The 24915-nt window shown below is 57.0% G+C and overlaps 2 protein-coding genes across 2 annotated transcripts; one reads left to right on the forward strand and one right to left on the reverse strand.

Annotated features, from left to right (window-relative positions):
* Window positions 1-11783: 11783 nt before the first annotated feature.
* On the reverse strand, window positions 11784-15333 carry USH1G (USH1 protein network component sans). Its single transcript, XM_032429398.1, has 2 exons — window positions 15170-15333; window positions 11784-13005 (listed from the first exon to the last, which is right to left on the reverse strand). Exons 1-2 carry the CDS (start codon window positions 15331-15333, stop codon window positions 11784-11786), a joined length of 1386 nt encoding a protein of 461 aa, XP_032285289.1.
* A 1520-nt stretch (window positions 15334-16853) lies between these two features.
* Window positions 16854-24715, forward strand: OTOP2 (otopetrin 2). Its single transcript, XM_032429337.1, has 6 exons — window positions 16854-17169; window positions 17880-18016; window positions 19185-19243; window positions 19710-19849; window positions 21833-22707; window positions 24545-24715. The coding sequence occupies exons 1-6, from the start codon at window positions 16854-16856 to the stop codon at window positions 24713-24715; spliced, it is 1698 nt and encodes a 565-aa protein (XP_032285228.1).
* The last annotated feature ends 200 nt before the right edge of the window (window positions 24716-24915 follow it).

Raw genomic sequence — 24915 nt, forward strand, 5'->3', positions numbered from 1 at the left:
TAAGTCGCACTGCTGCTGTAACAAACAGCCCCAAACATCTCAGCGGTAAATACAATGCAGGTTTATTGCTTGCTCACATCACAGTCTAATATGGGCCAGCTGGCCCCGCCCCAAGGGGTGACTTGGGGGTTCAGGCTCCTTCCATCTGGTGACGGGGTCATATGGAAAGAGCTTTATTACAGCTCTGAATACGGGCATGCCCTAGGTAAACACTCAACAGAAATGCAAAGAAACGTGCAGAAATATTCATAGCCACAGTCCTCAAAATAGGCAAACCCATAATGATGCCTGGGGGCTGGGGGTGGAAGAGAAAACATGAAAAGACAGTTTTAGCTCCAAGTCTGGAGGTGGTACGTGTCACTTCTGTCTGCATCCCCCCGGCCAGAATCGGGGCATGCAGCCCCAACCTCAGCACAGGCAGACTCGGGGTCACTGCCTTCCTGTGCCCAGGGAGAGAGGGTCACATAAACAGCAGTCTCTGCCCACCGCCAATGCATGGTGGGCTTCCTGAGGGCACGCACCCCACACACAACTTCCTTATGTTTCCCTGAGCTTCCTCCGTAACTTCCAACCCGCCACCCGACACACACTCACACACCCCTTCATGCCCAGCACAGCACCTTGTTTACCAGCTGATGGACCGACCAGCGTGAGTCAAACCAGGCTGCCTGACAGAGAAGCGGACAGGGCTTGGCAGGGACACGGGTCCTTCCTGTTCTTCAGACAACACCCAGTCCCTGGGGCCTCACACAGTGTGTGGCACATAGTAGGTGTTCAGTAAACATTGGGTGAATAAATGAATAGGTGGATGAGTGGAAAGATTAGGAAAATAGGCTCAGGAGAATGGAAGGAGGAGATAAAAGCTTAAAAAAAAAACAATAGATGATGAAGAAGACACTGGTCCAAATTCGAGATGGGTGAGCCCTCCTCCCAGGCCCCAACGGATGGGGTGCCTGTGGACCAACTCAGGCACAAATGGGGTGTGTGTGTGTGTGTGTGTGAAGGGATGGTGTTAGATGATGCTGGGTTTGGCCTTCCTGGGACCTCTGGAGTTCCCCACCCTGGGGCAGCGATGATTCCTCCCTTCTGCAATCCATATCTTTATGTGCTGGGGTTCATTGGGGTTAATTATTATTGTGGTTGGGGTGGGGTGGGAAGGAGCCTTGCCCCAGCCCCAGGCCCTGGAAGGGGATCGTGAGAGTCAAGGATAGGTTTGGAGACCTGGAAGGCTGGTACTGAGAGGCTGGGGGACAAGGGGTAAATTAGAAAGGTACCTCCCACCAGCAATGTAACCATTTCTAGGCTCCACGCCTGGGTGGCTGGGTCTGTAAGCCTTCCTTGTCTTCCACCCATTCATGCTACCCCCCAAATCATCAAAGCCCAGTGAGGGCCGGCTCCAGGAGGCGAGCGGCGTTATTCACTGGGGTGGGGCCAAGTGCTCTGGGAGAGAAGTGGCCGGGCCGTGGCTCAGATCTTGATCAGCTGAGAGAGGGACTGGCATCCCAAGCTCCCCTGGCTCCAGCAGGGCAGGACCACATCGACGGGCCGTATCAGCATCTGCCTCCCCTCCAAGGACCCTGGCCCTGGCCTGCCACAGCCACCTGCCGCGTGCCTCCCACCTTCTGGACCACCAGCTGCTCTGTGGGGACGAAGCCAGGTTGGTGATGGCCCAGAGGGGCAGGTCAGGGAGTGAGACAGGTAAGGGAAAGGGGGCTGGCCTTGAGCTGATGGGGATGCTGCTGAGGCTCTGAGGCTGTCAGCCCATCCCCACCAGGCAGGAAAGGACACTGAGGCCCAGGCTACCTTTCCAAGTTGTAGAGCAAACTAGGTCCTTGAAAAGCCAAGGCTGGAGCTGTTAGCAACCCAGACTCCTGACCAGTGAGGTTTTCCAAGGGTCGCTCGGTCCCTCCTCCTGCATCAGTCCAGCACCACAGTCTGGTGTGTGTAAGTGACTCTGGGGTGTAGATTAGCCTGAAGGGTGTGTGTTGGACCTGGTGGGGCCAGTGCCAGGGCTGGAAGGGGAGTGAGGGCCACGATTCTTGCAAGGTATGGAGGCAACCAAGAACAGTATATAGAGCGGGGCTCTGGACTCAGACACACCCATGGTCCCATTCTTGCTGTGTGACCTTAGGTGAGTTGCTTGACCTCTCTGAGCCTCAGGTTTCTGAGAAGGTGACTTGGAGTGGATGAGGGTGATACTACCTAGCTTGCTGGGTTGCTGGAGAGAGTAATAAAATCATTTCTGTACTATGAATATCAACGGACCACCATAGGGCTAGTGCTCACAGTAGAAATCATCACTAAGCCATTCCTTGCGCTACTGTAATTATAACATTATTGTTATGTTGAATATTGATATGATTTAAATCTAACATATGTTGGTATCAATAACGATACTAATAAATGGTTTCCATTTCCAGCGAGAAAAGGGCCCAAACATGCTCACTCCCTCTGTTTCACTCTCCTCTTTGCCTTGTTTTCCATCTGTGTGTGTGCACATGCATGCACGTGCGTGCACACACAGAGTGGGGCTGGGGTTCAGGGGCATGATGCTTCCTCCCACTTCTGCTCTGCAAATACCGAACAGGCTGTGCAAGAAGTGTGGGGACCGTGGAAAGGGGAGTTTGGGACAATCCAACATGTCGGTTCTCAGGGCCTGGCTGATGCCCACTGAGCCCTCCCCATCCCCAGATTCCTGTCTATCAGGCCCCTGGGCTGGTCCTCCCCCTACTGGGTGTAGAGAACTGAGGTAAGCGCTTAACATAGTTTATCTTCCCAACTGGCCTACTATGTGGGGTTTAATTACCTCCACTCACAGATGGAAACTCAGAGGCTTGCAAAGACAAATTAGCCTTCCCAGCGGGTGGCAGAGCTGTGCACCCCAGTTAGACATGCCGGCCCAGGGCAAGTTGCCCACCCAGGCCCTTCGGTAATCTGGCTGCCCCAAAAGATAGATTTGCCTCTACCTGATCCCCTTCCTTCTGGGCCATTGGTCCTTCTCCCCCTACTGCCTACCCCTCAGAGTTCTGACCCCCAACAAACCAGTCACCCAGAGAGAGTCTGGAGAACGCTTTGTGGGAACCCCCATTTCAGGGCAAGGGTTGGGGTGAGGGGAGGTGGCGTGAGTGGCTGGAGCTTCAACCTTCCAGTCTAAAGGAGCTGGGGCCCTAAAATTAATAGATGGGAGAAGGAGTCTAAACACAGACTGTAGACAAAATCGTGGAGCCCTCTGTGAGTGTGTATGCACATACATGCACACACACGCATGTGCACGTGCCCTTCTCCTGGGAAACCTGGAGGCCCTGAAGCAGAGATAAATGAGCAAGACCACAGAGACACACAGCCCACTCAGGTCACAAATAAACACAACCTTCCAGGAGAGCTCTGGGTCTACGACACTCACCCCGTGCTTGCAGAGATCCACGTCAGTGGCGTCACCCACATTACACACACGCACACCCGCACACACACGCAAGCTCACCAAACAGAGAGCAGTCAGCAGTAGACCTAGAGGCTGAGCAGGAAGGGGGTAGAGAGGAATGGAGGAAGAGAGGGAGGCAGCAAGTCCCGCCTGTCCCCCATCCCACTCCCCTAGTCCTGCAGCTGAGCCCCTGCTCTGACCTGGGGAGCCCCTGAGCCGACCTTGTGCCAGGGGAGAACCTGGGGAGGTGGCTCAGTGAATGGGGTAGAAAGAGCCAGAGTTTGGGGTTTGAATCCCACGGCCCTGACACTTGTGCACTCAGCCGCTTGGAGAAACGACCTCGCCTACTGAGTCCCGGTTTCCTTCCCTGCGAGGCAGGGCAGTGATACCGTTCTCGAGGCTTCGCTGTGCCCGGCTTGTGAAAGTGCTAGATTTATGCTCTGAGAAGGCAGATGGCAGCGAGCAGCAGTGCAAATGCACCAGAATCGACACCCTAGTTTAGGCACTTCCTAGCAGGTCATTTGTCCTCCCGAACCTCAGTTGCCCCATCTGTAAAATGGGGCTAGTCAAGAACGCCTTCCAGCCCTTGTGACTTGAGGAGACAATGCTGTGAGGGTGCTGTGTGCTGCGACTCTGTGGGAAAGGGAAAGCCCCCAGCGGCAGAGACGGGGGGTCAGGGCCCCGACTCAGCTGGTGGCTGCTGTTGCCCCCGCCCCCTCTCCCGCCAGAGAAAGCCCCTTCCCCCACCCACCAGGGCCCCACCGACTACTGTTCAGGGTCCCACGAGTGTGCATATCCAGAGCGGGGAGAGGGTCCCACAGACCCCCCTGAGCCCATGGGATAAAGAAGCCAGAGCGAGAGAGGGTAAAACTGGGATTTATAACCTTAAAGGATTCCCAGGGCTCACCACACTGGCATGTCCCAAGGGCCTTTCTCTAAAGACCAGATTGGTGGCTCTGAATGGACTTTCCAGAAGTTTCCCCACCTCAGGCTCCAAACCCCATCAGACTTAGTCATTCATCTATAGATACCCGGGGGGCAGCTGGTCCAGAGTCAGACAGACAAGGAGTCAGGCCCTGTGTGTGCTCTCACAGGCTGTGCGACCCAAGCAACAACCTAGTGTTCTCGAGTCTTAGTTTTCTCCTCTGTCAAATGGGTTAATTGACCCCCTGTAATTATTAAATGAGGCTGTCATGAGAACGCACAGAAATCACAGACGTAAAGTGTTGACATACAGCAGGTGCTCAATAAATGCTCACCATCATGATGAGACATGCCCACAGCTGGGAGCCAGCCTGTCTGGGTTTGAGCCCTAGCTCTTCCTCCTCCAGCAGTGTGAGCTTGGGCATGTTTTACAAATATCTCTGTGCCTTGGTTTCCTCATTTGAAAACCAGGAATAACAACGGTGCCCAAGACCATGCGAGTAACATGCTGGAAACGCTTGGGCCACACCAAGTGTTGCTACGGGGACTATCGATGGGAGGTGAGAGCTGGGGAGGTGCTGCATGCCTGCTGGGTACCAGCCAGGTCTCACACAATAACACCCTTAGGTGTGGGGTGAGGAGAGGAGGGGCTACAGGGTTCCGGTTCAACCCAAGACAGGGACCAGACTGAGGTGGGGACAGGGACAGGGAGCCTGAACTCATGGGGAGACAGAGAGAGAGAAAGAAGCTAAAGGAAAACTGTTCCTCTCCTCACAACACTTCTGACACCAGATGGGGGTTCTTCCCACAGCAACAACCAATTCTCCAACTCTGGACACACCAACCGTCCTGTAATTTCATTCGGTTCTGAAGCTGACGACGGGGTGAATGTCAGACTACACAGGTCCCCAGGCTCAGTCCCACAAACACACCCTCACTTCTGACACCTCGGGTCCCCAGGCTACCTGCACTTCTGTCCAACTTGACTAAAAATTTGGGGGTTCTCTGAACCCGCTGCCTCGGCTTTGACAGTTTGCTAGAACAGCTCACAGAGCTGAGAAAAGCACTTTACTTACATTTACTGGTTTATTGTAAAGCATATTATGATGGATCCATATTAACAGCCAGATGAGGAGATACACGGGGTCCAGAAGGGTCCCAAGTGCAGGAGCTTCTGTCCCTGTGGAGTCAGGGGACACCGCCCTCTCAGAACATGGATGCATCCATCAACTCAGAAGCTCTCTGAACCCCACAGAGTAGGGGTGCTTTGGAGGCTTCATTATGAAGCCATGATCGATCATTAACCCAATCTCCAGCCCCTCCACCTTCCCAAAGGATGGGGGGCACTGGAAGCTCCAAGCTTCTAGCCCAGGTGACCAGTCCCCACACTGAAGCTGTCCGGGAGCCCACCCAGAGTCTTTTGAACAAAAGATGTTCTTATCACCCAGGAACTTCTAAGGGACTCAGGAGCTCTGTGTCAGGAACTGGGAGCAGTTACCGAATATATATTTCTTATTATGTGACCAACAGCAGAGGAGTCTGAGGTCTAGAGAGACGAGGCAACAGAAAGAGGGGAGGAGAGACGGAATAGGAGCCCCAGTGTTACAGGGAGAGATGGGGCAGAGACACAGAGAGACAGGGAGACAGGCAGACTCTCTGGTCACTATTAAATGCTTCTGCAGGCTTGCTCCCATCTTGGCTGGCTTTTGCCCTCCTAAACAGCCCCCCAGTATCTTGCCCTGTGGCCCCACAAACCAACCTGCCCTCTCTCAGCCCAGCCCCTCCAGGCAGGTGGGTCAGCCCAGGTGCTTGGGCCACCAAAGTTGCCAGCATGCCCCCACTCATGCCAGGCTGAGTCTGGCATCTGCCCAGGACCAGGCATGCCCAGGTCAAGGGGGCCCAAGACCAAAGACAACCCCCACCAAAGGGTACAAGTACTTGGGAAGCCAATACACCATGGTAAGGCATGCAGGCTTTGACAACCTGGAAATTTGTCTTTGAGGCCTGGTTTGTCCACCTCCTCAGCTCTGTGACCTTGGGCAATTTGCATCACTGCTCTGACCCTCTGTTTTCCCACCTGTGAAATGGAGATAATAATCATAATATAGTCCTTGTTTTACAGGGTTGTGGCTTTAGTGTGAGGATTAGATGTATCTAAAGTGCTGGCACCTTATAAAATCTCAACATTAATAGTAAAAACATGAGAGCTGCCCTCTGGGGACAGGGTGGCCGAAGGGACCCAAGTTAAGGAATTAACTTTCCTTAATTTACTGGGACCTAAGGAATGTCACAAAACCTCTCTGATGGTCAATCTCTTCATCTTTGGAGTGGGGCTAAAACTCTTCACCTGCTTACCTCACAGGATTAGGGGAAAGTTTTTGATAAACTCTACTATTCAAACAGTAGCATAATGGGGCCAGGCCAGTGGGCCTGTGATTCCCCCTTCCAGGACAGATGCCCAGCTCCTTGGGTACCCCAGGATTCCCTGGAGGCCCCCCACTGGACAGTGGCGTGGCCCATCCTTGGCTAGCTGACCATTCCTTAGCCAGTGGCTGGATCATCAATGCCCCCAGCTGGCGGGATGAGGATGCTTTCAAGTGCTGTCTCCAGGAGCTAGTGTGATTGGTAGGGTTCACATATGGGGGTCAGAAAAGCAGAACTGCTCTGTGGGAGGGCCTAGGATTCACCTACTGGGTGGGTGGAGCCACAAATGTGGTGAGTACCTCATGGGCCTAAGGCCGCCAACAACCGTGATCACTACTAACTGGTATGTACTGAGTATCAGGCAGTTTGCTAAGTGCCTCATCATGCATTATCATTCCATGATCATTTCACCTCCTGATGATCCACGGGGTTAACACGCTATTATAAGGAGTTAAAATCACCTATTTTATTTGAGGAAACGGACTCAGAGAGGCTAGGTAACTTACCCAAGGCTGCACAGCTGGAAAGGATCCAGAGCCAGTTTTGCTGCCCGGATCTGGCTGTCTCCTCAGTCCTGCCACCTCCCGTACAACCCAGCCTTATCTCAGAGGTGACACAGGCATGGCCTGGGAGCACAGGGCGGTCACGCTGCCCGGGACTGGTCAACATGGAAGGCATCACAAGACCGAGTGCCACTTTGCCCATTTGGCTGCTCTGTTATCTCCTGCCAGCCCCCTGCCCTCTGGGCCTCAGTTACTTCATCTGTACAATGAGGTTGCGCCACATACCCAGAGGCCCTTCTTGCCTCTGATTCATTCTGACACCCCCATCTCCATCAAATTAGTAATCCCATTTATGATGTAACTTCAGAGCAGTCGAACTAAGGCTTCTTAACATGGGATCCCTGGACCCCTCGGAGCTCCAGGAGCTGCCTGGAATGAGGAGCAGAATTGTGTGTGTGTGCGTGTGTGATGTGCATTTTTCCAGGGGAGGTGTCCACGTTATTACCAGATTCTAATCCCTAAAGGCGAAGAGCCGTTGATCACTCTAAAACCTTTAGAATTGCCCTAAGCTCAATCACAATTTTAAGGGAAATGGGTCGAGAAGGCTGAATCCCTACCATGTAAAATTCTTCCCTTCACTGTGTTTAAAGTCCCCTCAGACTTCCCGTAGCTGCACCTGCTCCCGTGCCCCAGGCTTCCACCCTCCGGCCACACTGACCCCTGGAGACGCCAGCCCCCAGTGCTTCCGATTAGTCTCTGCCTCTACGCTGAAGCTCCTCCTATCCGCTGTCTTGTTATTGGGTCCTCACCCCCATGTCCTTCCCCTGGAACCTCGGCGCCAGGACTGGTGGGTCTTTCCTGAGGTAGGTGCAGTGACCAGAATGGCCAGTAGGGGTCGCAGGGTGGACAACCCCGTGGAGCATGCGAGGACAGAATTCTGCCCCCTTCTCAGCCTGGGGCTGAGGAAAGTGCACCAGCAGTCAGGAGGCCCATGTTCTGGGTCCGGATCTTCCCCTCGGTAGGCCTCAGTTTTCCCATCTGTAAAGTGGAGGGAGATGACCTAGAACCCCAGAGGGTTGCTAAGCAACCTTTCCGCTGGGACATCCCCTGGACCTTTCTGATTGATGCTGGAGGGAGGGAGGGGTCTCGAACTCCCTTTAGCAGAAGCACTTGACCCAGCATCTTTAGGGAATGAAATAAAATGACTCAGGGGGCCTTTGGTTTAGCAAACAGAGGCTATTGTCCTCCAGCTTAAGGGGAAGCCTTACCTCCCGGGGAGAAAGGAGGGTTCTAAATAGGTCTGCCCCAAGAGCTGCCTGGGGTGATGAGGGAAATGGGGACAACACTGGTGGCCTCCCAGGATGGGCGGGGGCCTTGAGATGAGGGCTCATGGGGCCTGGGAGGTGGGTGGCAGCCTCCTTGGGTACAGCTTCTGCCCATGTCTGGAGAAGGCCAGGCAGGCCCCGGTGGGAAGGGGGAAAGTGTCCTCCTGCCCTCAGCAGCTGCAGGACCTGGGAACAGGGCTGGAGCGCAGATCATCCTCCTCACTCAGCTTCTGGCTCTCCTGTTCCGGTTCTTCTGAACGCTCCCTCTCCATCAGCTCCGAATTCTGGGCCGAGAAAGAGCAGGGTGAAGGCCCAGGGATGAGGGAAGGCCCTGCAGGGATGCATGAGGGGGCATGACCAACCATCCCTCCCTCGACCTCCTCCAGGGGGTCCATGAGGACCAAGTCCTCTTAGGTACAAAAAGACCTTCTCCCTCTCCCACCCCCAAGTGATTAAAGAATGAGACTCAGGCATGACAATGATACAGAACATTCTCTACAAAAGTTATAATGAGCCTGTGGGAGGGGTACTTTGTAGGGCAGTGGGAATCCCAGAGCCTGCCCCACCCCAGCACTGGGAGAACCGGGAGGAGGCTGAGGCAGGACACAGACAGGGGACAGAAGAGAAAGGGCAGCACCTGGGGCTCTGAGAAAGTCGAGTCAGCACTTGGGGGTGGCCCCAGGCCCAGAGAACAGGGAAGAGGACTGGGGTGGGCTCAGGGTGGCAGTGGCAGGCGGCCAAGCCCGCATGTGGGAACAGAAACCACCTCCACCATGGCCCCCGCTCTGGGCACAGACACAGAAGCCCCAGAGGGAAGCCTGTGGCATTTTCTGGGGGTTCTCTAAGGGGGCCCAGGAAAGAGATGGGGGCTGTGGCAGTGCTCCCAGTGGGAGCCGCTTCCCAAGCTGAGGGTCAGGGACGGGGGTCCGCTGCTGACAGAGCAGGAAGGGCACACACGTGTGGGGGGTGCACGTGCACACACATGTGAGAGCACCCCTGAGTAGCTCTCCCGCAGCCGTGACCTCAGGCTGATTGGAAAACCGAGGACACATGCCTCAGGACACATGTCTGAGGGCCCCCCGGGGCTGGCCTTTCCCCTGGGCTCACCGCCCTCAGAGCAGGGACGCTGCTGAGCTCTCGCTGGCGCGCTCCCCCGCAGAACCGTGCAGCTGCCCGGCCGCCTCCACCCCTGGAGGCAAATCCACCAACCAGCCCTCCGCACCGACACGCATGCACAGAGCCCTGGGGACCCGGGGACAGTCAGCAGCTTAGATTATCCACGTCCTCAGGCTCTTCCATGTCCATATCGCACGACTGGCCCACAAAGAGGCTAGACCCCCAGCCATGCCCAGTCTCTGCCTGTCTCTGGCCTGGGAGACGCTGAGGCAGTTGGCCGCTGCCTTTCTCCAGCCCAGAGCACGCCCACCAGGCCGAGGGGCCATAATACTGCGGCGCATCGCTCTAGCACCTTGCATCTATTGCCCGGACCCTCTGGGGTCCCTGGAGGGACTGGGCTGGAGGCAGGGTGGAGGAGGGCATGGTGAGGAGGGCAGAGTCAGGCTGGGCCACACCACAAGGTGAGCCGGTAAGGGTGCCAGTCACCCCCGCCCCCCACCCCAGCCTGGCACTCCACCTCCCTTGGTGGAGTGGCTTGGCCAGTAGGTGAAGGAGAAGGGGGCTGGCTGTGCTTGGGACAGGGTGGGGATTAAAGTCAGGACATTTGGCTGAAGAGTCTAGCCAGAAACCTCCTCTCTAGGGTGTATGGGGGGAGGGGAGGCAGCCCAAACTCTTCCCTTCACAAAAATGTAGGAAGTGAGCAAGTCTCCAGCCTGAGCACAACAGCAGGACCCTCGGAGGAGGGGTGGGGAGAGACAGTGGCCCCTGGGACTGGCCATGCCCGCCCCTCACACTCCCATTCAGCTCTAATGAGCCTGTCATCTATTCCCTGGGGCCCCAGGGGTCCCCCACCCCCACCCCGCCCTTCCTCTGGGGCTGGCTTCCCTCGAATCCACAAGTCCTTGGGGGCCATTCAGATGGGCGGGGCTCAAGGGCTCTGGGACCCCTTGCTGGTACTTCCAGGCTACACCTCTGCTGTGGAGTGTGGCCAGGCTTTCAAAGGAGATGACCCACATGGTCTTTGCTCCTGGGGAGGGGTGGGGGGGCTTCAGGGCTGGCGACTGTGAGGACCTCATGGCCCCACGGTGGGTTGTGGCAACTTGCAATTCATTTTGGTCTGGAGAGAGGAGCGCTCTGTTATCTGTAGAGAAAGACACAGAAACAGATTTCAGGTAAGGGCCTTCAAGATATCATTTTAAACCAAGACCAGCCTTTTGAACAACTAACCCTGACAGGTCAGGGATGGGGCCACTGGCCAGGGGGTGTCCTCCCCATCCCCTAAACTCTAAACCAGACTGTCTCCCCACACCCACCCCTGCCCAGCCATGCAGGGTAAAGGCCATAGACACCAAAAGGAGGCGGCAGCATTTGCTGGGCTCGTGGGACACCACGAGAAAGGGGTCGGGGCAGGGCCAGGCCACCAGCGTGGTAGCAGACTTGGGCTCCTCCTGACCGCTTCTGAATGTGACAACTCTCCTCCCATGGGAGTCAGCAGGCCCTAAAGCCACACAGACCAGGGATCAAGCCCAGGCTCTGCACTAAGCAGCAGCAGGACCTTGGGGTGAGCGGCTGGAACCCTCTGAGCCTCCACTTGCTCTCCTGGAAAATGGGGATGGTACAGCCCCTGCACATGGAAGCTGGGGAGGACTCAGTAAGAGGGCACGAGCAGGGGCATCTCTAGCACCCAGGAGATGGGAGGGCTCAAGGCGTCCTGTCTGTGACTACTCTATTGTATGGCACTCTCCACACTGAAACACCCATTTGGGGGCATTTTGGTACCTCCAAAATTGAGGTGCATTTTATTTTACATTAGCTATGATAAGAAGGCCTCCTGTCCTCATTAAATTGGCAGCTTCTTTTTCAGAATTGGGGGTAAACAAATTAAGTGGGGCCTCTTGTTATTGATGGGGGCTTAGATTTTACGAAATACGGTATTAGCCCCCTACACACACACACACACACACACACACACACACACACACACACTCCTTAAAAGGCAGATCCTCCCCTCCATGGCTCCCCAAGGCTTTCCAGGCCCCTATCTCCCCATCCCCCCAAGGCTCGGGGCACTCACAACTCAGTGTCTTCCAGGGCGGGCGGGCGCTCTAGCGCCCGCCTCCTCCTCCTCACGGCCCCCAGAAGCTTCTTGCGGGGCCCCAGGGGGACGCTGATGCTGCGGAGGTCAAGGTCGGAGCACAGCATCAGGGCCTCCAGGTCAATCTTCTCCTGCCGCAGGAGGGAGGCGAAGTCCTCCATGTGCAGGGAAGCCAGGAAGGCCTCCAGCGGGCTCGTCTCGGGCTCCAGGTCCTCATCCAGGCCCAAGTCCAGCTCGTCCCAGGGCAGCTCCTTCCCGCAGCTGCGGTCCTGCAGGCTGCTGGCACTGCCCAGGCTGTCGTCGTCCAGGCTGGGGGAGCTCTGCCGCCGGCCTCGCGGGGCGCCGCCGCCGTCCAGCGCCCCGTCCTCGCGGCCCAGGCCGAGCAGCCCGCTGCTCAAGTAGTTCCTGCGGAACACCATGGTGCCCAGGCCGGGGCGGGTAAACAGGGAGTCGTGGCCTGAGTCGGTGCTGACTTCCGAGTGGGCCGGCTCGGCCGCCAGCGTGGCACGGGAGACGCTGTCCTCGTCCGAGAGGAACATGTCCCGGAGCGGGGAGCGGCCCCACTCCTTGGGGTTGGCGTAGGTGCCCTGGCGCACGAACATCACGTCGCTGCCCAGCTGCAGGCCCGAGAGCGAGCGCACGCTCTTGCGGCCGTCCTCGGAGATCTTGAAGGTGCCCTCGCCGCCCTGCTTGCGCCGCTCCAGCTTCCGCTGGATCTTGGCCTTGCCCCGGGCCGTGCCGTGCAGCGTGGCCTGCGAGTAGGGCAGGTGGCTGCCCAGCGCCAGGTGCTGCAGCCGGCGGCTCAGGGTGCTGGACGTGAGGCTGGAGAAGCTGAGCGCGTCCGAGCGCTCGGCCAGCTCGCGGCGGTAGCGCCGCTCCATGCGCTCGTGGTGCTTGCGCTGCATCTTGGCGCACTCGCGGATGCGCCGCTCCGCCTCGCGGAAGGCCTTGTCCTTCAGCTTGCCCACCAGCTTGGGGTTGAGGCTGCTCTGCTTGGCCGCGATGGAGTCCAGGTAGCGCACGCACTCCATGTGGCCCTTCATGGCGGCCATGTCCAGCGGCGTGTGGTAGTCGTTGTCCAGGCACCAGATGTTGGCCCCGAAGGACACCAGGAAGGAGAGGCAGTGCAGGTGGCCGTTGGAAGCTGCCAGGTGCAGGGGCGTGTTGCCCCAGATGTCGCACTTGTCTGGGTCACCCCTGCAGGGAGGACACGCAAGGAGGGGTGATGAGCCAACGCAGTTTCGGGCGGGCAGACGGCACTGGCTGCGGGTGATGCCCCACGGGCACACCGGCGCGACCCGAGGGCCTGAGACGTCTCCTCCGACTCCAGAAGATGCCAGACGGACCTGGGGAGGGGGGGAGGGGGCGGAGGCGGAAATGGCCCCAGGCCTGCAGGGGGTGGGGCGGCAGAAAAGGCGGGGCCAGGGCGGGGCCTTCCCCAAGAGAACTGATGGCTGGGAATCTCAGGGGATAAATATTTGATGCCCAGAGAGAAAGGAGTGAATTATTGATGGAGCCCAGCGGGGAGCTGGCCCAGAGAGGTGGTGGGCCAGGGCCGAGTCTGGGTCTCTAGGCAGGCGTGGTGGTGCGTGTGGCTGTGGGTGCAGGGGTCACCCTAAAAGAGGACACAAGAGAGTGGTGGGTGCGGAGCCTGAGCCCTGGGTGAGTGTGTGTGAGGGTGTGTGCCTGCGTGTCGGCAGGCGAGGCCACGTCTGCGGGGAGCAGGGCCAGGCCTGGCAAGGCTGCGTGTGAGAGCAGGTGTCGGGTCTTGGCCTGCGCTGGGAGGGGAGCGCGGGGGCAGCCAGGACCAAAGGGGAGGAGGAGGCAAGCGGGCAACCTGGGCCCAGCGGCCCTCCCTTCCCTGGGGCTGCCCCATCTTTGGGAGCTTTGTCAAGCAGCCTGGCGTGTGCCTGCCCCGGGGACCCACCCAGCACCCTCCAACACCCTCCACACCAGATTGTGCCCCCTTGGGCATGCTTCGGCTGGCTCCTCCAAGCTCTCCCCTCCCACAGGGGCCTGGCCCAGCACCTCTGCCTCCCACTAATGAGGCCACGAGGCCACCCCACAGGGCTGGAGGAAGAATCACCCCCTTGTCTCAACAGCTGCCCCCATAACCCCCTCCTCACTTCCCCTACTGGTCGCCAAGTTTTGCAGGACAATGTGGCAAGGAGCAGTTTGGCATCTGGCCCACACCCCATCCGGCACCAACGCTTGCTCTCTGTATGAGTTGGGGGATTTGGTGCACCAGGAAGGCACTCTTTGCCCTTCTTCCCATGGACCTCTCTGATGGGGGGCAGGATGGCAGGATCACTGCGTGCTCTCCGTGTGGGAAGGGGCCAGCCTGGGCTTCTCAGAACGTGGCTCAGCAGCCTGGTTTTAGGGGCTGCTCCCACCTGCTGCTGGCCTGAGGAGCAGCCTCAGAGGGAGGGTAAGGGGTTTGCCACCCACCACATGTTCAGGCCACAGGCAGCATCTGGCACCAGGGCCAGTTGGGCCCCTTTCCCTCCACCATGATTTCCCAGGGCCTACGATGTTCCTATGAACCGTCCTCGGGCATGTCTTCCACTCCTTTTCCCTGTCCAGCTGCCCAGGTGTCCAGTTCAACCAGGTGACCTCTCTGTATAAAACTGTGGAGGCTGGCGAAGTTGTCCACAGTGTCATTCAGCCCCGGGAGCCCACATCAGCGGCCCTGGTCCCTGAATTCCTTCATTGCTACCTTCAAATCCCTTCCCTGGCCCTGACACCTGGACTCTAGGCCCACTCCTCCCCCCAGACAACTCCTAAAGGAGGCAGAGTGAGCCTGCTTTGGGGGAGGGGCACAGAGGGAGTTAATGAGGCGGCTACACCCACTGACATTTGGTGTCGGGGACAGTGCCCATAAATCCCAAGAATGAGCTGGGAGAGAGCTGGGAGAGCTCCAGCCTGCGGGGAGGTGCAGCACCCCTCAGACCGCAGGCTGGGGAGTGGGCACTAAGGAGCCTCTCCTCGAGAGGCCTATGCCCCTTCTCTTCCCTCCCCACTCTTGCTTCCAGGTGCCACCCCCCACCCAGGAGACCTCTCCCACCTTCCGCTCACTCTGCAGCCCCTCCCATAATCATGGGCCCCCAAACCCAGTCCCTCCCCTCCTAGCCCCACATCCAGGTCACAAATGTCATATGCCTCGAGTTGTGTCCCCCTCCCACAACTGCCAGGCTCCAGGGTCCCACCTTAGGGTCAGTCCGATAGAGAAGAGGGCAGCTCAGAGGAGAGAGGGGGAAGATACCTTGGAGTCTTGGGGAGTGTGTCTCAGGGGCCGGAGGGGCCTGAACACTCTCTTTCGCCTCCACTGGGGGGCTTAGGCAGGGACAAGGTGGGTACTCACCCTCGGCTCACGATGAGACGCAGCGACTCCAGGTTGCCATGGTAGGCAGCCCAGAGGGTGGGAGTCATGCCATCCTCATCCGGGGCGTTCAGCTCCTTCCTGGTGGCCTCTTTGAGGAGCTCCAGGTAGCCGTCCCGGGCCGCCCGGTGGTACTGGTCGTTCATGGCGCCTGACTTGAACCGGGTGGGCAGGGGGCGCGGGGAAATGCCCCCCGCGGGGGAGGGCGGCGGAGTTAGGGCTGAGGCATGGGGTTGGGGGAGGGGGCCCCCGCTGCCGCTGACGGAGGTTGCGGAGCGCGCCGCAGCCGCAGTTACTCGGACATCTGAGCCGCTCATCCCGGGAAGGGCGGGGGGGAAGGATCTCCCGCTGCCCAGAGAGCCGCCCCCGGGTTGCCCCTGGGTCCTAAACACCCTGCTCCCGAGCGCACAGGGGTGACCCACGCGAGGCCCTGCCCTCGCTCCAAAAGTGGTGACCCCAGCGCCCCGCCCCATGAGGCCCAGTCTGGGGACAGTACGGGGTCTGTCTTCACTGGATCCCCGGCTCTGCGGCTCCCGATGTCTCCACCCGTCGAAGGAAGGGCCAAGGGCTGGGGAGGGGTGTCTGCGGGCAGTCTGGATCCCTAGGACCGTGGGCCTAGGACGGGTAGGAGGACTGACGCCCAGACAGCGAGGAGCGCCGGGCAGTCCTGGCTGCCCCTCGCCCGCGCGGGGGTCGGCGAGCCGCGCTCCAGCAGGGGGCGCTAGAAGCCTGGAAGCGGACTCCGCGCGCCGCTGGCGAACTTCCTACCCAAGCCCGACTTCGCAGCTTCCAGCGGAGCAGAAGACTGCGGGGAGGGAGAGAGGAAGAAGGAACTTCGATCACTGTGAGGGTGTCGGGGAAAGGGGCACTGGGGTCCCGATCTTGGGGCAGCAACTGAGGATCAGGAAGGTATAGGGTGCGCCGGGGCTGGAAGGGCGTCGGGGTGCCTGCGGGCCTTTGGGGAGTCTATTGAGCATCAGCACTCGGGGCTCTGGACGGCGGGGACCGCGGGACGCGAGGGCGCGGTGGGCGCCGGGGGCGGGGTGCCCTCTGGGTGCCGCAGTGCAGGGCTGCGCCCAAGCCTGGCCGCGCCAAGGTGACGGGACGGCAGGGGAGGGGGCGCCTCTTAACGGGTAAATATAAATCTTACCTTATCTGGCTCCTGCTCTCTGTTCCTTAAATTCAGCTCGGAGAAAAGATGGATCATGTGAGTGGGACTGAGAGATTTATGGAGCTGAGCTCCCGCGGCTGTAAATCACCCTGCCCTCCCCGGTATAAAGTGCCCGTCCAGCCCGGTGTGGGAGAGAGGAGACGCTCGTCGCCCCCTGACCCCCAGCTCAGCGCGGGGTCCCGGCCCAGCCAGGTGGGTTGCCCGGACCAGATGGTCGACGGACTGGGGAGTGGGGACGTTGGACGGGGTCCGACGGGGCTGCCGCCGCTTCTTCTTCCTTCAGTCGTCGAGCTAGGGACCCGAAGGGTCGGCTTTTCTCTCCCCTTTCCCCAGCGCTTCCTCCACCACCCGCAGCCCCCACCCTCCGGGTGAGGAACTTCTCAGTTCCTAAATCCAGGGAGAAGATGGGAGAAGGAGAGCCCTCGGGGTTGACCTGGGGTCCTGTCCGCTTCTCCTCCACAGTGATCCGTCCAACCTCCCCCAGTCGCCCCTGCCATGTCCGAGGAGTCGGCCCCGGGCCCCAAGGAGAGCCCGCCGGCTGCGCGGCAGGCAGGCTCCCGCGAGGTGTGGAAGAAGGGCGGCCGCCTGCTGTCCGTGCTGCTGGCGGTGAACGTGCTGCTTCTCGCCTGCACGCTCATCAGTGGCGGCGCCTTCAACAAGGTAGCGGTGTATGATACCGACGTGTTCGCGCTGCTCACCAGCATGATGCTGCTTGCCTCCCTCTGGATCCTCTTCTACCTCCTCCGGACCGTGCGCTGCCCCGACGCCGTCCCCTACCGGGACGCGCACGCCGGCCCCGTCTGGCTCCGAGGTGCCGGGGGAGGTGGGGGGGGGGGGGGGGGGGGGCAGGAGAGGAGCCAGAGCCTGGGACTCTCAGAGGAATTGTGGAGTGCGCATCAAGGTAGGGGGCTGAGAAATTCCCGGGGTGGGGGGGGGGCAGATGTGGCTGAAGATGAAATGGGCTGCGGTTGAAAGAGAAGCGGAAGGGAAACAGTCTTGGAAGAAAAATGAAGTGAGGGATGGAGGGGAACTTCTTTGCTCTTCCTAAAGATTGAAAAGGGGTGGTCATGGGAGAGCCCTTTGATGGAGAGCAGAGAACAGATGACAGCTGCAACTGAAAGAGCCCACCTAGGGCCATTCTCCCCCCAATCCATGCAGCCCCAAAGAGATAGGAGCTCAATAAGATATCCATCCATCCATCCACCCACTCAATCCTATACTCATCCTCCATCCACCCATTCATCTTTCAATCCATCCATTCACCCACCCACCTATCCGTCCATCCATCATCCAACTATCCACCTGTCCACCCATCCATCCATCCATCCATCCTTACATCCAGCCAGCCAGCCATTTATCCATCCTCTCACCCACCCCATTCATCTGTCCATTGATCCTCCCACCTACCGTATTCATCTCTCCATCCATCCACCCAACCATCCAACCAACCACCCATCTAGCCATCCATCCTCAGATCTATAAACCATCCTCTCTGACCCATCCCCCACCCCTCATTCCCAGGTGGACTGGTGCTGTTTGGGATCTGCACTCTTGTCATGGATGTCTTCAAGACTGGCTACTACTCCAGTTTCTTTGAGTGCCAGTCGGCCATCAAGATCCTGCACCCTCTCACCCAGGCTGTGTTTGTCGTCGTCCAGGTAGGTGGGAGGAGTGTTCTTGAGTGTGGTGGAAAGGAGCCAACACCTGGCATGAGGTCAGAAGATCTCTACTCTTCTACCCTGAGCAATCAAGTAAGGTGGGGATAGGACTGTAGTGTGGATCACATGAGTCCATAAATCTGGAAGCACTTGGTAATGAAGTAATATCCAAATGTGAGCTCCTACTTAGGGGCCCTGTGATTTCATTTCAACGCAAGCAGTGCCAGTATTAACATCTAAGATGTGTGAGTTGTGACAGCTGCCATGTCTCCTAGAACCTGGCTCGCCCTCCCTAGGTGCCTGTAGAGGGCACCAATCTCAGCCCAGGGTCCTGCTGTGGGCATGGCCGGTTTGGCCTCAGCTACAGCCCATATGTTCTGTATTTGTTCAGGAAATAGGTATCCTGTACCTGGGATTTTTCAAACAAGTTCAAGTATATATATTTTTATTTGTTGCGTACATAACACGCTGAAAGATCTGATTGAGCTGAGGCAGGACTGGTCTTACCTGGGACCACAACAGATCTCATCCCTGCACCATGACCAGAATGACTACATGTAGGGTTCCCTCTCCTGAAACATTACCCCTGCTGTGCAGATTTCCACAATTCAACACATTTATGACTTTGGTACTTATAATAGTTTTACCCTTTTTCAGTTTACGGATTTGAAGAATTCTCAGGTAATATGAAAATACAGACACCCACACATCAACAAATACCATGACAAGGATTTGTTAGCAACCAGGGGAGGATTGCAGGACAACAAAGGATGGGGTTGGGGCAGGGGATGTTGCCAAAGGAAGGCGAGAAGGCACCAGAGATTCTCTCTACTTTGGACAAGACCCAGGCTCAGGCTGGCCTTGCTCCCAGGAATAAGTAACTAGACAGTCAAAACTCTACCTGAAGACAAAACAAAACAAAACAAAACACCAAGAGCTTACAGGTAACATTTCGCAAACTCTGAAGGAACAGAGAACTATTTTATACAAATTGTTCCAGAGACAGAGAGAAAGCTCCTGACTCATTTTGTAAAGCTAAAATAAACTTGGTAGGTTAGTATGGGGGCTCTTGAGGTGGAGGGAACATACTGCTGGGTTTGGACGTAGGCTCTCCAGAGTTTAGCCTGTCTGCACAGTGAATGACCTCCCCCACTCTCTCTCAACACAGACTTACTTTCTCTGGGTCTCCTCTAAAGACTGCATTCACGTCCATCTGGATCTGACCCGGTGAGTGCCGGCTCCACAGCTCAACATCCTTGCCCCCCTGGGGATGAGCTTTCCAACCTGGGGCCTGGGGCCTCTTTCTGCACCCTGCATGGGGTTTCAGCCAAGGCCCCTTTGCTCTGTCAGCCTGATCCCACCACTCTGTGCTGTGGTGTGTGTATGTGTGTGCCTACAACTCATACCTGTGTGTTTGGGTGCATGGGTTATGTAGCGCACTGTATGTGCTTTCCTCTAGGAGAGGGAGCAGCAGTGGTCTGAGCCCCTGGACACCCCCTGGCCCTCTCTTGGGTGGCATCCTGGCCAGACTAAGTGTTCCTTCCAAACTCAGCCTCTCTATTCACACAGGGGCCTGACTGTTTTCTTGCTTCCCAACATCATCTCCCAGCATAGCTCCCCAGCTCTCCATCTCCCCAGGGACCCACGATGGGCCAGCCTCTCACTGGCTTCTTTGCTCCCCCTCCCCAAACAGGTGTGGTCTCATGTTCACCCTCACCACCAACCTGGCCATCTGGATGGCAGCCGTAGTGGACGAGTCCGTGCACCAGTCCCACTCCTATGATAGTTCCCACAGCAACACTAGCCACCTTCGCCTCGCTCCTGACCGTGAGTGTCCACTCCAGATTAAACCTGGTCCAGGGACTTCCAGGCCTTAGCCTGGGTGGGGTGCTTGTCTCCCTTCCCCTCACGAGAGAGGAGAGCCTCCTCCTGCCCCAGGCTCTGCCTCTGAAGAAGTATAGGTGTAGGTGACACCAGAGGGAGGGTGTCAGGGGGCATCTTCTCTTTCTGGAGGATGCAGCCTTGGCCTCACTGTTCAGGTCTCCATCCCACCAAAGAAGGGATTTGGGCTCCAGAATGAAAGGGTGAGGGTGATCAAAGTGAAGGGCAGAAAAGGGAGGCAGAATAGCTCAATGGTGGAAGCATGGGACAGAGTCTGTCAAGGAGAAGGTAGAAATAATCATCACAATGACAATAGTGACACTTTACTGAGCTCCATGTGTCAGGTGCTGTGCTAAGTGTCCTAAACACTCTACCTTACTTAACCCTCACAACTTCCCAATGAGATGGGTACAATTTTTTTTTTTTTTTTTTTTTTTTAGAGAAAGAGAGAGAGAGCAGGAGAGGGGAGGGGGGGCAGAGGGAGGAAGAGAATCTTAAGCAGACTCCTCACTGAGCCCAGAGCCTGGCGCAGGGCTTGATCTCACAACCCTGAGATCATGACCTGAGCCGAAATCAAGAGTCAGAGGCTTAATCAACTGAGCCCCAAGATGAGTGCTATTAATATTCCCATTTTACAGATACAGAAACTAAGGCATAAAAGGTTAAATAGAGCTTGAAATTGGGAAAACTAGTGTTGAGATCCATCTTTGCTCTGAACCAATATCCTATACTGAAGAAGAATAGGATCAACAGGCCCCCTGGTCCTAATTCTCTGGACTTCTGTAGGGCCCCCCCAACTAGCCAGGACCAGACTAGATGACTAAGTCCATCTGGATTTTGCCTGAAGACACACTCACTCCCAGTATGGAAGGGTCCAGGAACAGAAAGCATGGAGCAGGAGACCCCAGCCCATCGGGACTGATAAAGGGCCATGTTGCACATACAAAGGGTTCCTGAGGATGGTTAAAACCAACCCGGAGGGGGTGCCTGGATGGCTCAGTCGGTTAAGTGTCGGACTCTTGATTTTGGCTCAGGTCATGATCTCAGGGTCATGAGATTGAGCCCCGCATTGGGCTCTGAGCTGGGTGGGTGTGGAGCCTGCTTAAGATTCTCTCTTCCTCTCCCTCTGCCCCTCCCCCTGCGCACACGCATGCTCTCTCTCTCTAAAACAAAACAAAACCAAAAAAACAACCTGGAGAGGTGGCCAACTTAACATGCTGGGGCCCTGGGGTGCCGAGAGGTGTACTAGGAAGGTACCTGCCCTGGGGTTGCGAGCCAGGTCAATAGATCTGCCATTACAAGCCACTTTACCTCAGTGAGCCTCAGTTTCTGCATCTGCAAAACCAGTGGGAATAGTTCTGGGGATCCAAAGAGATGTTTGCCAAGATCCAAGGCATTCAATAAAGCACACTCTGGACACAGGACAAGATTCCTATAGGTGTGTTACAAACTAAAATGATGGGGGGGGGGGTCACGGGAGACACCTGGCCAAAGCAGCTCACATTCTGGGCTGAGTCAGATGCCAGGGAGAGCTGCGAGGAAGCGTGAACTCAGGGTTCCCAAGAGGGGCACCATCTATCAGGAACCTTGCCTATCTGGGGAAGCCAAGGGTGGTTACTGGTTGGGAAGGATTGGAAATGTCTGCCTGCAGGAATGGAATGGGATGAAGCGGGCAGAATCTGCGGTTCTGATTTTTGTTTACTGAGCACTGGCTGTTTCCTGATGTGTCCCAGCCTCTGGCGCATAGCAGGTGCTCAGTAAATACTTGTGGAATGAATGTGCGCCGGGCCCTGCGTAGGCATTTCAGGTCACGGTGGTGAATGTGGCAGACAGTGATTCCACCCTAACAAAAGTCACAGTCGAGAGGTGATGTTCTTCTCCAGGAAGGCGGGAGGGAGGTCCAGCTCTCTGCCTCTCTCCCCACAGCGGAGCGAGCAGGCACCTCGGTGGGAGGAGACTGTTCCTGCAACACAGCCATCTGCCAGATCTTCCAGCAGGGCTACTTCTACCTGTATCCCTTCAACATTGAGTATAGCCTGTTTGCTTCCACCATGCTGTATGTCATGTGGAAGAATGTGGGCAGGCTGCTGGCCTCCTCCACCCACGGCCACGGCCACGGCCACACGCCATCCCGGGTCAGCCTCTTCCGGGAGACCCTTTTCGGTGGCCCGATCCTGGGCCTGATGCTCTTCGTGGTGGGGCTGGCCGTCTTCATCATCTATGAGGTCCAAGTGAGTGGGGAGGGGGGCCGCACCCAGCAGGCCCTGGTCATCTACTACAGCTTCAACATCATCTGTCTGGGGCTCATGACCTTGGTCAGCTTGAGTGGCTCAGTCATCTACCGTTTTGATCGCCGGGCCATGGATCACCATAAGAACCCCACTCGAACACTGGATGTGGCACTGCTGATGGGTGCTGCCCTGGGCCAGTATGTGATCTCCTACTACTCTATCGTAGCCGTGGTGGTGGGCACACCCAGGGACCTACTGGGGGGGCTCAACCTAGCCCACGCTCTGCTCATGATTGCCCAGCACACCTTCCAGAATGTATTCATCATCGAGAGCCTCCACCGGGGACCACCCGGGGCTGAACCTCATGATACCACCCCCAAAGAGTCCTGCCATGGCCTTACCTTTGCCAACGTGGATGCCCTCCACACCTTGCCTGCCTGCCCACCCACTCCCAGGCTGGTTGGCACCAACCCAGTGGGCCCTCAGGAAGCAATGGCCATCATCTTGGCCCCCAGGGGCCACTGGAGACGCCGGTGCCTGAAGGACATTTCTCTGTTTCTCCTGCTCTGCAATGTCATTGTGAGTAACTGGGGGTTGCGGGGGGAGGGGGGGCGGGGAGGCGCAGAGATGGGAATGGGCTGAGAGGAAGAGAAGGCCAAGGAAGGATGCTCTTTCAGGTTTATTCACTTGGCCTTCTCTGTCTTGCCCCCAGCCCACTCTTCTCTAGGAGAGAAGCAGGTTCAGAGAGGGTCAGAGGCAGCCCCTGGGCAAACAGCATCTCAGGGCACAGAGAGAGAGAATGAAATCCCAGCCTTCTGGCATCTAGGCTGCAGATGGAACAGGAGGGGTCCCAGGGAATGCTGACATGGGGGCTGGGCAGAAGTGAGAGGGAGCTGTGAAGTGATGTAGAGGGAGGGTGCCCTTGCCCCTAGGTGGAAGGTGTGACTGCTCCTGGGAACTTGTGACCAGCCTGCTTCTCAAAATAATTGGAGCAGCATCTGGAAGTAGCAGAGACCAGCATAAGTGTGAGCATTCTCTTAGCAGAGTGCTGCAGTGGGCTGGCCTGGAAGGGGGGCGTTCACAACAGCACCCCCTCCCTGCTAATTCAGCAGAACCGCTTAGGAAGAGAAATTCAGTGTGTTAGCAACAGACTTCGCCCCAGGGCAGACACACTCCCCATGAAGACAACCCCCCCCCCCGCCCCCGTAAAGGAATACCCCTCCTGTGGCTACAACCCAATAGAGAAATGCTCCAGTGTAGATAAAATCCTCAGGGGAGAAATTTCTAATATGCAATCATGGACCCATGTGAGTACATCCCAAATAAAGAACACAGCTCTACTGAAGTTTCACTCATATAAAAATGGCCCTTTCAGCTATAACCTCCAACAGAAAAATATCCCTAATATACAAACAAACACCCTTAATGTGGGTCTATCCCAATGTAGAGCACGTCTCCAGAGTGATCCCAGCCCAGTGCACACTACATAAAATACACCAACAGCCCTTACTTGGGTGCATTCTTAGTGTGTTCCCCCTGTGAATATTGCCCAACCTGCAGGTAATCTGTTTAAAAAAAAAAAAAAAGTGATCATCAATCTCTGACCTCCTTATATCTTGGGCCAGTCTGGGAGCCTGTCCCCAGCCTGGCCCCACCCTCACCTCCCCCCCCCCCACCCCCACCCAGAGCCCCTCCTGCAGGCTGGGATCCACCATGTGGGAGGATGTTTTTGCTCCAGGTATCTGTTCCTGGGTCAACTCTAGGAGCATCATCTCCAACTCCATTTCATAGGACAGAAACAGGCTCAGAAAGGAGCTGTGTGTGCCCAAGGACACAGTTAACTTGGGTTGGGGAGGGTGGGGTTAGCCTAGAAGCCATTGTTCTTTGCCTCATACCCCACACCTGAACCGTCTGAGCTCCAGCCAGAGATGAAGCAGGATTCCATCATTAACATCCTCCCAGACCTGGGAAAGGAGCGGAGCTGGAGAACAGAGCTTATGGAGGGTGGTGGTGGGGTACATTTCTGGCTGGATCCTGACACCCCTGCCCTGGGCCTGTCTGATTCTACCACCACCCTGCACACCTCTCTCCTGGAGAGCTGCTGATTTAGCCGTTTGTACCAAATTCTCACATCATCTATCTTCCCCTTCTCCCCATCTGACAAATGAGCCATAATAACAGGGTAGAAGAGGTAATTGCAGGGGGAGCCTTAGCCTGGGGGTGGGCAAGTTCAGTTTGGCACATTTTCTGAGCTCCTTAGTGAATGCCAAACCCTGCCCAAGATTCTGAGGTTCCCCACTCACCACCCCAGAGGGCTGGGATGCCCCCATCCTCTCACCCCCCAGCAAAGCCCACAGCAATGACCTGCAAGTGGCCAGTCCCGGCCCGGTCCTGACGCGGCCCTGTCTCCTCACAGCTGTGGATCATGCCTGCCTTCGGAGCCCGCCCTCACTTCAGCAACACTGTGGAGGTGGACTTCTATGGCTACTCGCTCTGGGCAGCCATCGTCAACATCTGCCTGCCCTTCGGCATCTTCTACCGTATGCATGCTGTCTCCAGCCTGCTGGAGGTCTATGTGTTGTCCTGAAGCCCCAGACAGAGACATGTAGGGGTGCGGCTCGCCTCATGTGCCCACTCAGAGACCCCCAGGAAAGAACCCCAAGCTGGCAGTCCCTGTGCCACATTACCCACCATCCTCCACCCCCCACCCCCACCCCGGGGGGGCCCAGGGTAGAATTTGCACCAAAGTTGTTTTTCCAGGATGAGTTTTTACATCACAGTCAGAAC

The sequence above is a fragment of the Phoca vitulina genome, unplaced genomic scaffold (assembly GCF_004348235.1).
Source record: "Phoca vitulina isolate PV1807 unplaced genomic scaffold, GSC_HSeal_1.0 scaffold41, whole genome shotgun sequence".
Classification (NCBI taxonomy): Eukaryota; Metazoa; Chordata; class Mammalia; order Carnivora; family Phocidae; genus Phoca; species Phoca vitulina.